Source organism: Phascolarctos cinereus, unplaced genomic scaffold, assembly GCF_003287225.1.
Source record: "Phascolarctos cinereus isolate Bilbo 61053 unplaced genomic scaffold, phaCin_HiC Scaffold_4;HRSCAF=312, whole genome shotgun sequence".
Lineage (NCBI taxonomy): Eukaryota > Metazoa > Chordata > Mammalia > Diprotodontia > Phascolarctidae > Phascolarctos > Phascolarctos cinereus.
In genome coordinates this window covers 129826476-129843921 of record NW_027555847.1, presented here as the reverse complement: position 1 = coordinate 129843921, position 17446 = coordinate 129826476, and the positions used below count along the sequence as shown (strand labels likewise).

The window sequence follows — 17446 nt, the reverse complement described above, 5'->3', positions numbered from 1 at the left end:
CTCCTTGGCAAAGACAATTTCATTTTTGCCTTAGTACCCCCCACACCTAACCTTGAGCCTACACATACTCTGATGGAATTGTGATAGCATTAAGAGTATAATAGCTATCAGAATGAAACCTATGTACACCTTCTCAACACATGGAATTGAAAATAATAATAATAAGAGATACGAAGGATGTTTGAGGTCATATAGTCTAAAGTCTAACCCTTCATTTTGAAGTTGAGGAAACTGAAGCCCAAAGAGGTTAGGTTGACTTGCCCAAGTCCACATAGGCTAAATGGAATAGATAGGGTTGGAATTAAGTCCTCTAACTGCAAACCCTGGGATCTTGCCAGTGTTCTTATTCATGTCTTCTTAAAAACCCTCCAGGAAGTCTACTCAGAGCACAAGGGATTATGAGGACATTATCTGGACCCTAATGTTGCATGTGAATTGTCTGTCTGTTATTCCTCACCCTCATGACATGATTAACCACCTGCTTTTCTAGTCAAAGATCTCTTTTATGACACATTTCATACTACTTTTGCACATAATTATTGTTAATGTTACAATCTATTTACATTTACCATGCACATGTCTTTTGCCCTTTAAGTGACCTATAATTTTAATTAACAGAGATTTTGGTATTCCATCATTTGAAGCCATAAAGCATTACAAGAAGAATACTTAGAAAGATCACCTTGTTTTTTTTTTAGGGAAAAGCTTGGGGTCACTGAAAATGCAGTGCAATTTCTTAAATGCAATCCAGCCCTCTCTATCCCTCCTATTCAAGATGCTAGAACATTATTCATATGTAGTTTCTATTCAAGATGTATATACTGATGAGCCAGATCTAAAGGTCGTCCAACTACATATTATAGTCTGGACAAGAGGCATTCTTCTTCTACCTGGTTCTTCTTGAGTGGATGATTAGTTGAACTCTTTTCAATGATTATGAATTTTATTTAGGAGGCTTTGCAACGGTCTAAGGCTTGATGCAATCAGCATAATGTCATCTATAAACAGGAGAACTTGGAGAATTTATAGAGAATCATTTTGCATTTTATGCTGGCCATCCTTTATGACAGTGGTGATCACCTTTGGTAAGCATACATGTCCTGTTTTATGCTTTACTTGGTATTTATTAATAATTAGAGGATAGTAAAAATTATCTTTGTTGTAGCAATCAAGGAATTTTTTTGTTCTTAATTATGTGGGGGAGGTACAATATTAACTGCTGAATTAAATATGCTTCTAGAAAAATAAAGGTCATAGAACAAAGTAGAAGAATTGATGAAAAGCATAACTTCACATATAAGAAACAGAAAACCCAGTGGATAATTCATAGCAAAAGAAATGTCTGTTGTGTCGAAAACAAAGAACTTGTGGATAAGCTCTCAATCAGAAAGCACACATATATTCTACAATAGCAAAGTAAGAAAACTCAAGTAGGCATTTTATAGAATCACTGAATTTCAGAGTTAGAAGAGACTCTTAGAACATATACACGGAAAAGAATTCCTCTACAACGCTATCCAGCCTTTTCCCAAAGAACTATACTGAGGGGGACCCCACTGTCTCCCAAGGCAGCCCATCCCACTTCTGGATAGAATTCATTATTGGGAGGTTTTTCTTCACATCGTGCCTAAATTTCCTCTGCCTTTTCCACACATTACTCCTAGTTACGCTTTCTGGAACTGAAAAGAACAAGGCTAACATATCTTCCAAATGATAGCCATTGTATTCCCATTATATTTCTTTGAGACTTCATTCTTCATGTTAAACATACTTAGTTTCTTCAACTGATTGTTCCTTACACAGTATGAACTCAGTCTCTTTCACCAGCTTGGACACTCTTCTGAACATTCTTCAGCTTATCAATTTTACTCCCTTAAATCCAGTGCCCAGAACTGAACACAATACCAGATGTGGTAGCTTCTTAGAAGCTATGCCTCTCTAAATACAGACTAAGATCTCATTGCCTTTCTTAGCTGCCATAAAAATATGCAATAAATTTAATCCAGTAGTTCCAAAACTGTTCTGTTCATCTTTTTTTTTCTAGAACTTCCTTCTTCTCTCTAGAACCTCTTTACTACTGCTCCTTTTATTTAAAAGAAAAGAAAAAGCCCTTTTTTGTGGCTATGTCTATATGTCCCATCACTTCTCTGTCAAGAAGTGGGAAACAAGATTCATCACTGGTCTTCTGCGGTCATGTTGCTCTCTGCATTGATCATAGTTTTTAAATCTTCCAGAGTTGCAGTCCTTTATAAAGTGTTGTGGTACTGTATAAATTGTTTCCTGGTGGTGTTTATTTCATTCTGCACAGGTTTATACAGATTTCTCTAAATCCATCTCTTTCATAATTTCTTATGGTACAATAATATTTGATTACATTCAAAGATCATAATTTGTTTGGCCATTCATTCCCCAGTTAATATGTGCCCCCTTAGTTTCCAGTTTTTTTCCTATAAAAAAAAGTGCTGCTGTAAATATCCGTGCATATACGGTTCCTCCTTTCTTTGATCTTTTGAGAGTATATGCCTCGTAGTGAAACCACTGTGACAAAGGTCATGCACAATTTGGTGACTTATATTGCAGATACAAGTTGCATTCCAGAATGAGTGGATCAATTCACTGCTCCAATGCATTATTGTGCCAGTCTTCCCACATGGCCTCCAAAAACTGTGTCAGCTTTGTCCACCTGTGTATAAAACTTCAGACTTGTTTTAATTTATACTTCTCTTACAATTAATGATTTGGAGCATTTTTTTCACATAGTAGTTGTTGGCTTGTCTTTCTTCTTTTGAGAACTATTTATAGGATTTGATCATTTATCTATTGAAAAATGGCGGCCGGGGGGGGGCAATTAACCATTTATATAGTGTCCACTACGTTCCAGGGACTATGCTAAGTACTTTACAAATATTATTTGATTCTCATAACAAGACTGGAAGTTATGTGCTTCTATCCTCACTTTGCAGTTGAGGAAACTGTGGCAAACAGATATGAAATGACTTGCACAAGGTCACACAGGCACTCAGTATCTGAGGCCATACTGGAATTCAGGTCTTCCTGACTCTAGGTCCAGCACTCTAGTCACTGTATTACCTAACTGCCTCTTTCTTATTCTTATATTCATAATATATTTGAATGATAATATAACTGAATATATACAATCCCTGTATATCTTGGATATCACACCTTTAACAGAGAACTATGCTACAAAGATTTTCCTCAGTTAATTGTTTCCCTTCTAATTCTAACTGCAAAAATCCCCGCCCCTCAACTATTGCTGGGAAAACTCCTTTCCTGATCCTGTAATTTGCTATATCAGTAAGCTTAAGAGTATCTTTTTAGAAGTGGCAGCTGATGTCTTTAATGGAGAAATGATAAAAGAAGCCTTTCTAGTGAGATCAGAAGTAAAGCAAGATGGTCCATTGTCACGACTGTTATTTATATTTATATTTGTAGAAGTGCTAGCAATGGTAATAAGACAAGAAAAAGGAATGATATGATCGGAATTGTGGAAAATGATATGATGAAAATAGGCAAAATGAAAACAAAATTATAGCTTTTGGTAAATTATATGATGGCTTACTCAGAGAGCCCTAGAGATTCAACTAAAAATTAACTGAAATAATAACTTTACAAAATAGTGGAATATAAAATAAGCCCACAAAAGCACTGGCCTTTCTGTATATAATTAACAAAACCCAGCAGAAAAAGAAATTCCATTCAAAATAATTATAGGACATATAAAATAATTGGGAGTCCACCTACCAAGACATACATACAAATTATTCTGGTACAAATACAAAATAGTCTTTACAGAAATAAAGATATATTTAAATAACTGTAGAGATCAACTGTTTAATGAGGCTACGACAAAGTAATAAAAATGGCAATAGTACAGAAAATAATTTACGTAACAATCAGACCACCAAAGAGTTACTTTATAGAACTATGCAAAATAACACAATTCAGCTGGAGGAACAAAAGGTTAAGAATCTCAAGGGAAATAATGGAAAAAAAGGGCAAGGAAAGGGGCATAGTAGTGCCAGATCTCAAACTGCTACAAAGCAGTCATTAATCAAAACAATTTGGTACTTATTAGAAAGGTGTAACTATGTCCCTTTCCTGCTTAATCATCTCGAATGGTTCTTTACTGCCTCTGGGATGAAATATAAGCTCTTCAGCCTAGAATTAAAGTCTTCCATAAGTTGGTCCCAGCCAATGTTTTATGACTGAATCCAGATTACACTCCTTTAATACTCTAACCAAATCTGGTCTACTTATTATTTGCCAAACTCAACATCTGATTTCTACCTTTGTGACTTTGTACACTGTCCCTCAAGCCTAGAATGTATTCACTTCCTCTCCACTAGTTCTAGGGATTCATAATTTTGTTCAAAGCTCTACTCAGGTGTTATCTCCTATGGTAATAAAAGTCTTTCATCATTCTCTTTGTTAAGGCTTGCTGATTCCTCAAAACTACCTTGTATGTATTTATCTGTGTATATATTTTAACTCTCCAATAAAATATAAGCTCTTTGAGAGTATGGCCTATTTTTTCATTTTTAATTTGTGTCCCTGGCAACTAACACAGTGTGTCTTATACACGGTAGGGGCTTAATAAATGATTGTCAAATTGTATCACTGTCAAACTGAAAGGCCTATGGAATTTTAGTTATTTATATTAAAATATCAGTCAGCGATATGAATTAGTTCACTTAACTGACTATTATCTAGGACAAAAACTCACTCTTTTTTTCCTTCATTTTATCATCCTTAAACGGCTACTCCTTCTTCCAATTCAACTCTGCAATTCTTTCTCTCCTTATTGTCAACTTTGTTATTAACTGGACAGAAAAACAAAGCTTCCTCATCTACTGGCCCAGATTTAAAAAGACACCTGCATTTGTGAGTGCCAAGATCAGATAACAGAGGACCTGAGATTCTATTCTGCAATTATGGAGCAGAACTTAATCTCCAGGTTAGCCTATAAGCCTGGAGTTGCTATTTTTCTAGGAACTGGAAGGCTTAGGGAGACAAGTTTTACTTCTTGCAGAACTGCTGGTTTTGTCAGATGCTTCACAGGCTCTGGAAATTGTCGCTGTCTCACAGGCCAGTATACTCTCAACATTATAATTCTGCTGCTGATAGAAAAATGAAGATCTCTCTGGCTACAGCTCTGTGACTTTCCTTGCTGTGCTTCTTGATTAACCGAATGGAGACCAGAGCTGACTGTAACAGGATATAAAACAAAGTCTACTTTCCGCTATTTCTATTTGGTCCGAAAACTATAATTTTTATGGGCTTTCATTTCTCATGATTCCTGTTTGCCCCCAGCTTTACCATCCCACATACCCTGAAAAAAGCTGCTGGGAAATTATAAACTCCATGTGCCTCAATGTTTTTTGTTTTTGCTGTTCAGTCATTTCAGTCATGTCTTACTTTCTGTGATCCCTGTTTGGAGTTTTCCTGGCAAAAATGATGGAGTGGTTTAACATTTCCTTCTCCTGCTCATTTTACAGATGAGGAACTGAAGCAAAAGGTTAAGTGACTTGCCCAGTGTTACACAGCTACTAAGTGACTAAGGCCACATTTAAACTCAGGTCTTCCTGACTCCAGGCCCTGCACTCTATCCGTCACACCAGCTAGCTGCCCTATCATACTAACGTTGAAATAGAAGGAGTATACCTTTACAGCTGGTGCTAGTAAAAGCTAGAATTTTGGCCCTTTGTAAGTATGGCTTGGCATCCCAAGCAGCCTTATTCCTTTAATGGAAAGGGTGGCAACAAGTGACTACAGAATTGAGTGAGGAAAATGATACGTATTTGGTTAGAAACAATGCAACAAAAGGGAAGGGTAGAAAGTCTGGAGGAAGCAAGAGTACAGAAGACGCCAAGATGTTGAGAAAAATAAGGGAGTAGAGGAGGCAGAAGGTAAAAAAAAAAAGTGATAACTGAAAGGAAAAAAAGGGGGGGAGGGATAGGAAGAATCTGATTTTCCATGCACAACAAACATACATAACCCATCAATGTTGGGAAAAAATATGAGCGCTCCATCCAGAGGAAAAAAAAAGACAACATTGAAAAACCTATCATATGATAGGATACAATCATATGATAAGAACAATTCTTAAAAACAACAATTCTTACTTGTTAATCCAAGGTCACTGGTTTCTTGATCTTCTAGTTCTTTATCTAGGGATGCAACATTTATATCACTAAAATGTAGATCTAAAGCAGAACCTGTTAAACAAAATATCACATTACCTACAACACATCTAAGCCATTTATTAAAAGGCTGTGTTTACTCTATTCTTCAAAGGATTTATAGGAAGATTACTCTGTAGCAATCAAATGTCACACAAAAATAAACTCCTTGTGTCCCAGATAGAAGTTTGTTTTTAAGGTTTTTAAGATGGTGAAAAGCCATTAGTCTAAAAATTATGGAATTAGAGAATATGGGGAAAACTCGAAGAAAAAAACAAAACTCTGTTACTTGATAATTGATTTAAAACCATCTCTCTCAAACTGATCTTGAGAAAATCTTACCAAAACCCAGCTTATCTAATATATCTGAACAACTGAACTTAGGCAATGTAAAAACGGGCCCATAATTTTTCTTTAATCAGCTTTCAGTTCCATTAGAAATTCAGCATTTTCCTCTCCCCAACCAAGAAAGACAGTGAAGCCAAGCACTTATCGTGACAGATCTGTCAATATATTCATCTCACTGAGGATATGATCCACCTAACATTTCACATTTCTCATCATTTGCTGAAATGCTGACCATTTAATGTGTTCCAAAATTGAATGTTATTTCTAGTACGTGATTTCAATCTAATACATTTTCCATCACATCTGCATAAAACATAAGTAGTAGCGTTACTCATGCAAAAAAAAAGTTAAAACATTGCTACCTTGTTAACCATTAACTTAAAAATTCCTGAAAGTGCCTAAAAATGAAATCAAACATTGTTTCATATTAAAAAGAAATACAGCTATCTTGTTACTAACTCTTCCTGCAAAATGTCTTCTTTGGAATTCTTACCTTCCTTTTCCATTCTCAGGGTTACCAATGTCTTCTGGGCTCCCATCAACAAAGTTTGCATTATAGTAAGCATAGTTAGCTCCTGCAGCTTCTCTCCACTTAAATTCATTCTGCACAGACTAAGATTATTCTTTCTAAAATCTGTTACCACATTATTGTCCTCCAACCGAAAATAGTCCCCCCATTGCCTACCACATCAATTTCAGTCTCTCTACCTGGTGTTATTTCCTTATGCTCTTCACCATGAACCTTCCCCTCTAATCAGAATGGTCTCTATACTGTTCACCACAAAAATCGTGCTCATTCCTACTTTTGTGCTTTTGTTCATCCTTTTATCCTTAACCCAGAATCCCTTCTTTTCCACCAATCCAAATCTTATGCTTACTTCATGGTCTCCCATTCTCCAAGATTCATTCCCCCTCCTTCCATGAAGTAGTCTTTTCTGACTACTCTAAGATCACTGTGACCTTTGCTTATCTATGAATTCTTAGAGCAATGGCAGTTTATACTACACAATGTAACATAATCACACATAGCCTTAAACTACTCTTTAGGTTTCTCATTCAGTTCTGTTGGGTTTTCCCAATAAAACCATAAGGTTCCTGCAATTAGGAACCAAGAATTCTCTTATATCACTTGGAGTACTGATATCTATCCCAGGGCTAGCCAGCCAGGAAGCCTGTAATTAGCAGCAGCCTCGAGTTGGAGCATTCTCCATTTAAAACAAACTTGCTTTTATACTGTCAGATTCAGCTGATATGGTGGCTTAGTTTTTCTGAACTTTTAAAAAAAATTCCTTGTTATAGCTTGTTCAATGTGTAATGGCTATGTTAACAGCCTATGTAATGACTTGCTGGATAAGGGATAGGTGAGAGAGAGATTCTGAAACAAAAGACAATGTTTTTTTAAAAATCAATTTTTTAAAAACTTGTTTTACAAAATTTTCTACTTAAAAATTGACCAAGCTAGAACCAATATTGTTTGGTGTAGCCAAGGACATAAAATAATTCAGACCGCAGATACTGGCACAAAGTGGAACACTGTAGCCTGGTCTTTTAGATGTTGTAAATTCCCCAAAAGAGAAAAGTAAAATCCTAGAATCCGTGGGTATAGAATTAAAGGGTTAGTCCAGTATATGAGGAGAGAAAGGGAGCAGGGAAATACTCAAAGTGCTACAAAAGCACACATTACGCCAACTTTTAGCATTGCTTTGGCTGGTTACCCTCTCCTGACCAAAAATGTCCAACCCAGTCTACTAGAAGATGTTTTATTTTCTGTGGAAAACATCTCTGATTTTATTTCACCATATACGTGAATGAGACTTTACAGAACAGAATTACAGATTTCCTACTTTTATTTACCTTAGAACACCCACCCTGTAAAGTGACAATGACATCTATTTTTCCTGGGCTAGGAAATAAAAACAGAGGAAGATAACAATATTCCTAACCTAAGGAATGGATTGTTCCCTCTAGAGCAGGGGTTTTTAACCTTCTTTTGCATGATGGGCCTTCTCTGGCACTGTGAACCTTATGTAGCTCTTTACAAAATAATGCTTTAAAATCTATAAAATAAAATGCATAAGATTATAAAGGAAACCAACTATAATGAAATACAGTTTGCAAAATGTTTAAAAGACAAGTACATGGATTCCAGTTTAAGAACTCCTGGTCTAGAGATAATATCTGGAAATAAAGTACTTTCAAATTATCTATTAAAATCACATGGCTAGAACAGACCCTGAGAAAGCATAGAGCATTTTTTCTATAAGATGGTATTCAAACCAAACCAGAACAAGTGATGTCCCCTTTCCTCCTCCTTTTCTAATCATCTCCAGAGAAGATGCCTCCACAATTGTCATTATTTATAGCACATCGCATCCCTGAGTCAACTCACTCTTGATAATTTCTAATCTCCTGCTCCAACTTTTCCTCAAAGACAGAGGCTAATTATTTTACTAGACCTTTTTTTTTTTGACAATTAGTTTGGAATGGCTTATGAGAATGTTTATTAGTTTGACAGAAATCCAGAAGATTAAAACAGAGACATATCTTTTCTGCAAATATAGTGTGGATTTACCATGATACATATACTGTTATCCACTTTTTTCAACCCTTTAAGATCTTGTATGTTGGAGAAAATTACTAAAACAAAATGAGAATAAAGAATGGGGAGAACAAGGTCAAAACAAGGAAAAGGGGGGGAGGGGCACGCCTCCATGTTAAGACTGACTTCAAATAGCATATCCAGAAGTCTCTCGGTAGGAAATTATCTCACTCTATTCTATAATCAAGTCTAAGTAAGGTTTTCTTATAGGAAGGACATGACACAGCTTCTGCGAAAGTATTCAATTACAGAGCAAGGCTTTCCATCCAGGTTTTAACATTAAGGACTAATTTTATTTTTTCTTTAGTGTCCACAAATTGTTTTTTTCTAGTCAATTATTTTTTAAAAATGATAAGCATTGAACACTTATAATGTATCTAGCATTACTAAAGAAAAATATAAAAGAAGTATGTGAGACAATGCTTCCTGAGATAATGTATATAAGAGGCTATCTGGTATTGTGGAGAGAATATAAAATGTAGAATTCAGAGGACCTGAGCTATAGAATCCTGTCTTTGAAATTTATCAGCTATGTGACTACTGGCCAATCTCAGCCTCAAAGTCCTCATCTGCAAATTGAGAATAACAGGGAGGCACCTAGGTGGCGCAGTGGAGAGAGCACTGGCCCTAGAGTCAGGAGGACCTGAGTTCAAATTCAGCCTGAGACACTTACTTAGCTAGCTGTGTGACCCTGGGCAAGTCCCCTAACCCCCATTACTTCCAAAATTTAAAAAAAAGAAATGAGGATAACAGCTATAGCACTTACTTCACAGGACTGTGGTGAGACTCAAATGAAAAAATACATAAAGTATCTTGCAATCTTCAAGGCCTATATGTTAGTTATTAATATTATTATAAATTAATTTTAAATCTTAAAATACTATATGAAAATTATATAAAATAACACAACAAAAGACAGAATTTATATTGCCTTATTTTATACTAAGAATTTATTTAGGGGCAGCTAGGTGGCGCAGCGGATAGAGCACTGGCCTTGGAGTCAGGAAGATGAGTTCAAATCCAACCCTAGACACATAACACTTTCTAGCTGTGTGACTCTGGGCATGTCACTTAACCCCACTGCCTAGCAAAAAACCAAAACAAACAAACAAAAGAATATATTTATATTAAGAATAGGAGAGATGAGATTTTTCACATAGAAGGCAAGTCTTAAACTGAATTTCAAAGACTGGATAGGATTCAGATTAGCAGACCATAATGGTATGATTTTTAAATACAACTTCCACTTATCAAAACTGGAACAAAAATATTTAGTGGGTTTGTTTTATCAATGTGAACATGTATTCAAAAGCTATACACAGTTTTGTGACTTTTGGGTATAGCTGCAAGTACTGTCTAGAATGGCTGGTCCAATTCAGACACTCACCAAAAGTATATTAGTAGTTTAATTCCCTTTTCACATATAACCTCAATCAAGTCATTTATGCCATTCCTCATATGTAAGTTATAATTGATAATACATTAAAACTAACTTTTGCCTACCATGTACCTTTCAGGTTACTTACAATTTTGATGTTCAATCATCTGCTATCATATACCAGTTTTGTGAAAAGGGAGCTTCCTGGAATCATAAGCAAGCACTCTGAAACTTATTAAATGCCTTCTATTCTGATCTCATCTAACTCATTTCTGGACTTGTCATCGATATGCATTTTTCATCCACTTCCTTTTTAAAAATTTACTGCTATGAATTTTACTGAAGAAACTTCGTAGTGTTTTGGGGCACCATATAGTCTGTGAACAGAAGCCTGTGGATAACCTCAACACTAATAGGTGACCCTCCCTTTGACTTGACTTTACTCAGGACATCTTCCATGTCACTGGAGAACAATTTAAGTTTCTCTTCTTTTTATACCTAATTTGATGTCAAAGTTATATATAGTCACATTTTTCACTGTCTACATAATTTTGATATGTCTTCCTCTCAAACATTTTGACAATCAGTCCTTCAATGTCTTTAAAATGGTATTGTCTTCATCACATATTTCTTCCACATATATTTTGTCAGGCCTTCATCTTGTTAAATCTCCCTGGCAACTTCCTGATATATTAGCAATAATATGAAATCCTCAAAATGGTGTTTGGAGATGATATTGTGTTGATTTCATTAAGCTTTAAAACACTGTAAAGCAGGCCTGCACAATCTGTGGCCCTTGGGCCACTTATGGTCTACAGGCCACTTGCAGGATGCCAAAGGATGTTTTCCTCTACATTTTTTGAGGGCTGCAGGAAAGCCACTGGTGGGCAAGCTACCAGTGGGCTACAGGTTGTGGAGGCCTGCTGTAGAGCCTTCTGAATGATATATAGAATCACTCAAAAGAATCTGTCCTAATTATTCACAAAGAAAAAACAAACTGAATAAAGAATGCCTACTGCCTAGACCATGAGATGAAGTTTGATAAACAACCCAAAGAAAGGGCCCATTTATCAGGATATGCCTGTGTACATGTGTTTATATATGTACATGTAAAGATATAGACAGAATGGACAGACACAGTAAATGGATAAGTCAAGCCCATCAGTTCAATGGAATATTTGAGTGGGTTGAACTTCAGAAAAGCTAAAAAGTTCTTTTAATGACATCAAACTTCATCCTGAAGCAAAGGCCACTCGTTTTAATATTAACATTCTTCCAGAATGGGCTCTTTATGGCTACTAGTAAAATACTACTCTCTGAAGAATGAAAAATGTGTATCACCCAGACAGCAAGAGAAAGGTGCACAGTGGGAGTGAGTAGGCAGCAACACATTACAAACAAGGAACTACACAGTAAAGGAGTAAAAGGTTATCATCAAGGTGCGAGGGCAAACAAGCAGATCAGCTAATCATATAACAAGAGTGAAGGATGAGTGGTGGATGGACATGTGCTCTGAATGATGTTAAAGGAAATCTCCCAGAACACTGGGTGGATTCTCCCTGTGGTAAAATCACGGGAAGACATGGACAAAAATGGCAAAAGATGGGCAGGCAAGTATGAATTACAATTCCCTCACTAGAGGGAATATTCATAATGCTGAAATCATGGATCCATTTAAACATGTGAGTATTATTGATATTAATGGCAATAATAACCACCACTTAAAATTATATGAGTTTTAATGTTCACAATCCTATGAAATAGGTAATATAAATATTATTATTCTCCTTTGCAGATAAAAACAACCACTGAGAGAAGTTAAGTGAACTAACCATGTTTATATAGCTAAGTTCTAAAGCCAGGATTTTAAGGTAACCTGAATCTGCTCTTTCCATTATACAACAGGGCAGCCAAGTACACTGGGTACTGAAGTGACAGAAGCCAATTGTGATGACTGAAAACTGATGAAAATAGATCATTTAAAAAAATACTAGCAAGCCCACTCCATTTTGTAGCTACAGTCTTCCCTTCAGTTTCATCTACAGATTCTCTCAGAGTGGTCTGCTTGAACAACTCACATGAAGCTCTCTGTCAATATGTTCTCTCTGCATGTATTTTTTTTCCCAACTATTATTTTTTGAGGCTTAACACCAATATGGCCACAGAGTGATGACTTTTTGGCTATTCATGAAAAACGTCTTTTAAGAAGCAGAGTGGATCCGGCCTCAAACCAAACACATGCCACTTACTAGCTGTGTGACCCTGGGCAAGCCACTTAACCCCAACTGCCTTAACCAAAAAAAAAAAAAAAGCAGAGTGGGTTGGTGATTTAGGCGAGTTGGATCACTCACTCTGACAAAAATCACAGACACTTCAAGTAGACTATTCATATACTTTTGCCATCCACTTCTATACATTTTACAAATGAGCTTGAACAGGATGTCCCAAAAGTCTTAGTGTATATTTAAATTTTTAATAACTTCAGAAATATAATTTGAAAGTTTAACTATTTGAATTTCTTTTAAACTTATTTAGTTTTGTGAAATTTGAATAATACATTTTAAATTTTGACAAGCAGAGGCACTCTGTCATCACAAAGGGGGAGTCCAATAAGTGCATGGTTCCAGATGCCACTTTCTCAGACCAGCGGATGGGAGAGGAGGTCCTCTTGCTTGGCCATCTTGGTCACCTGATCAGTCTCCATCAAACTTTTCCTTGTGGGATCACATCAAAACTGTTATGGATGAACTAAAAACCTCATTCTCTGGATGATCTTAAGGCTAACAAAGGAATTCCTTTAACTCAGAGCAGCAGTCGACGAAAGTTTTATGAATAGTTCAAAAATGACTACAGCAATATAGAACACAAGACGATGGCTATGCCAAATTTTAATTTCAAAAATCAGTACTTAAAAAAATTTTAATATGCTCTTTTTTGTAAGTTTGTAGTTTTTATACTTCTGAAATTAACGCTTAAAACTGTACTAAGACTTTTCATGCTTCCCTAGCGGAGAGTAAGTGTTTTATGGCTGAGGCAATTACAGAGTTCTACTGGCCTTTCCACTATGGTAACGATTTGCATCAATAACATTTCTCCAGGGCAGTTGGATGGCACAGTGGATACAGCACAGGCCCAGGAGGATCTGAGTTCAAATCTGACATCAGACACATGACACTCACTAGCTGTGTGTGACCCTGGGCAATTCACTTAACCCCGATTGCCTCACACAGAAAAAAAAATAATAATATTTCTCTAACATTTATTAATAATCAATGTCTATTTTTGTCCATTTCTACTTTCTCAGAGTCCACAGTTTATTTAAACAACTAGAATCAGAGCTCTATAATCAATCTCACACAATGTGCTCCCATTTTATCTTCTCTTCTAATTTGGGAACAAATTCATCTTCCACTCTAACCAGCTGAATTAACTGTATATGACCAGTTCTGAAATGACTATTATATCTGTAACTAGTCAGGCATATTTTCAGGGTGTCAAGTTATAGTCAATTTAATTTTTTTAAATTATGTAATTTGGTTCCTGTCATATTCAGTCTCTTCAACCTCTTCTCCAGGAAAGCCTTCTTGATGTACAAAAATGTAGCTTCTGAATGGTCAACAAGCCCCTTTTATTTCTTCATCCCAAATCATATTTTCCAATGTAACTTTTCCTGACTTCTCCTGTGCCCATATTTATACTGAAATCATTATCAAGATATATGTTGACTCAGATGGGAGAATCTTATCAAGTTCCTCACAGACCTTCCCCTACTGTTTTGTTCATTGTTGACGAATGTTGGGACATAAGCTGCAATTACCTTAATGGTGGTCTGTTTGCTTTTGCTTATCACAAGCACTACAAGGAGAGCTAACCAAATGCCCTATGAAATGTCTTTGCTAACTTTGGGCACATAAGAAACGCAACTCCTTAATTCATCTCTCTGAGGAGAGACCATGAGTCATCACTTCATTTTAGTTACAACTGCTTTATGTCTTCTAGTTTCATTTACAGTAAGAATGTCAAGACACATGTAGCTTAATTCTTCCAGGGCTATATTTAATGGCTGGTATTTGGGCAAAGATCACATTACAATAATCAATGTGCAAAGCTCTTCAACCAGCAAACTTGGTACACTTGAGAATTCAAACCAGATGCCTCATGAAGGTAAATGTGAGAAATTTTACCTTTCCCTAGACATGGGAACTTTTTCAACATACAATTTATACTGGAAAGAAATTTTAGAAAAGAAATTTTGAAAACGGAAAGGTCTTTGAACTGAAAATATGACTTAATTAGTATCAGATCATCCATACTGAAAAGTATATAGTCTATGAATGTAATGTATGTGTTGTAAGGCTTTTGACAAAGTTTATAATTTACGAAATATCAGGTCATTCATACTGGAGAAGAACTAGATGAAAGTAATGTATGAGGGAAAGTCTTCAATAGAAGGTAATCCTTAGCTTTCCATCACAAAATTTATGTAGATGAGAAATCCCATAAATGCAATGATTGCAGGGAAGGCCTCTGACTAGAACAAAAACTTTAACTCTGAACAGCAGAGAATTCATAGTTAAAGGTAATCCCCAACTATGCCCAAAGGGCTATAAAAATGTGCATACCCTTTGATCCAGCAATAGCACTTCCAGGCAGACTTCAGAAAAACCTGGAAAGACTTGTAGGGACTGATGCTGAGTGAAGTGAGCAGAACCAGGACAACATTGTACACAGTAACAGCTATGTTGTACGATGACTAACTTTGATAGACTTAGTCCTTCTCAGCAATGCAAGGATCTAAGACATCTCCAGAAGTCTCATGATGGAAAATGCTATCCACATCCAAAGAAAGAACTATGGAGTTTGAATGTAGATTGAAGCTACTATTTGCTTTTTTTTCCCTTCTGTTTTGTTTTTTCTTTCTTGTGGTTCCTCCTATTGGTTCTAATTCTCCCTTACAACATGACTAATGGGAAAATATGTTTAACAGGAATGTATATGTATAGGCTATATCAGATTGGGGAGGGAGGTGGGGGAAGGGAAGGAGAGAAAAATTTTAAACTCAAAAGCTTATGGAAGTGACTGTTGAAAAACAAAATAAATTAATAGAAAAAATTTTTAAAGTAATCTCAAATGCATAAGTAATATGATAAAGGCCAGAGATCCATGCTGGAGGGAAAGCTTATGGTTGGGAAACCTATGAATGTTATGAACAAGAAGACTTAAGCCACAAAAAAACTTCTCTAGGAACACAAAGGGACACGTTTATGGGGGCACAAACTGAGAAATCCATCTTCCCAAGTATATTCCAGAAACTTTCACACAATCACTGAATTTTAGAGTTAGAAAAGATCTTGGCAGTCAGCTGGCCTAATCCACAAACCAAAATGAATTCTTACAACATGCCTCTGAAGCAGTCACTCAGCCTATGCTTAAAGGCTTGCAATGAGAGAACTCATTTCTTGAGGTAGCCTAGTCCATTTATGGATAGCTCTAATTGTTAGGAAGTTTTTCCTGACCTCAAGCCTATATCTACCTGCCTCCTCACAACTACCATCCATTGTTCCCAGAGTACAGAACTAGGCAGAGAAAGATCAAATTTAATTCTTTTTCCACCTGACAACCATTCAAATATCTAAAGATGGACATTACTTCTCCAGTCTAAATTTAGGCAAATCCTCATACACCATGGATGTAAGGTCCTTTGCCACCCTAGCTGTCCTCCTCTAGGAACTGTTCAATTTAAAGCTACTGAAGACAAGATTGGGTTTTTTTGGGCTGCCATAACACACTAATGTTGTACATTAAGTTTGAAATCCTCTAAAACCCTCATATTTAATATGGAGTATATTCCTTTGTTTCAAATGAGGGAAATAAAAATAAAAAGAATTCATATTTTACCTTACATAGAGCAAATTAACAAAAATGACATGAGATGAAAACAGTTTATGTTACAAGGGCTTAGGAAAGAGAGAAGGTCTAATACATTGTTGGTGGAGCTGCCAAATTGCTCCTACTATTATGGAAAGCAACTGGAAACTATGCTAAGAAAGTGACTAAAGAGGCAGCCAGATGGCGCAGTGGATAGAGCACCGGCCCTTTAGTCAGGAGGACCTGAGTTCAAATCCAGTCTCAGACATCTGACACTAGCTGTGTGATGCTAAGTAAGTCACTTAACCCCAACTGCCTCACCAGGAAAAAAAAAAAGTGACTAAAATGTATACCCTTTTACTCAGATATTCAATTGCTAGGTATATATCCCAAGGAGGTCAAAGAGAGAAAGTTCTCACATATACCAAAATATTTATAGTAGTATTTTTAGTAGTGGCCAAAAAACTAGAAGTAGATGCCCAGTAGTTGGGGAATGGTTAAAAAATAGTGATACATGAATAATGGTTTACTGCACTGGAAGAAACAATGAATATGAAGAATACGGACAAATGAGGAAAAAAATTTATATGAAGTCATCCCAAATGAAATAGAACCAGGAAAACAATGTACATAAGGACTACAATATAAATGGACAAAAACAATTCAAAAATCAAAACTGAATGCTATGTAATTATAATGACACGCCTGGTATGAAAGAAGATATATAGAGGCAGTTGGGTGGCACACTGGATAGAGTGCCAGTCCTAGAGTCAGAAGGACCTGAATTCAAACCCAGCCTCAAACACTTCCTAGCTGTGTGACCCTGGGCAAGTCATTTAATCCCAACTGAAAGAAAGGAAGGAAGAAAGAAAGAAGACAAAGACATTTCCTCATATCTTTGTAGAGGATGGGCTCTGTAGGTGAGGACCACAGTGAGACCGGTTGTGGGGTTAGTTTCACTGAACTTTGTTTTTGTCTTTCTATTCTTTGTCAAAAGGGATGGGTCTCTAGGTAGAGTATAAACATACTGAGAGATGGAGGTGATGTAAAAAT

At 36.2% G+C, this 17446-nt stretch overlaps 1 protein-coding gene across 1 annotated transcript in view; it reads right to left on the bottom strand.

Annotated features, from left to right (window-relative positions):
- The window catches only part of UNKL (unk like zinc finger), a 120205-nt gene that overhangs the window by 10711 nt on the left and 92048 nt on the right, over positions 1-17446 (bottom strand). The window contains 1 exon segment of the mRNA XM_021006800.1: positions 6144-6188. Coding sequence (XP_020862459.1) covers positions 6144-6188 — 45 coding nt within the window.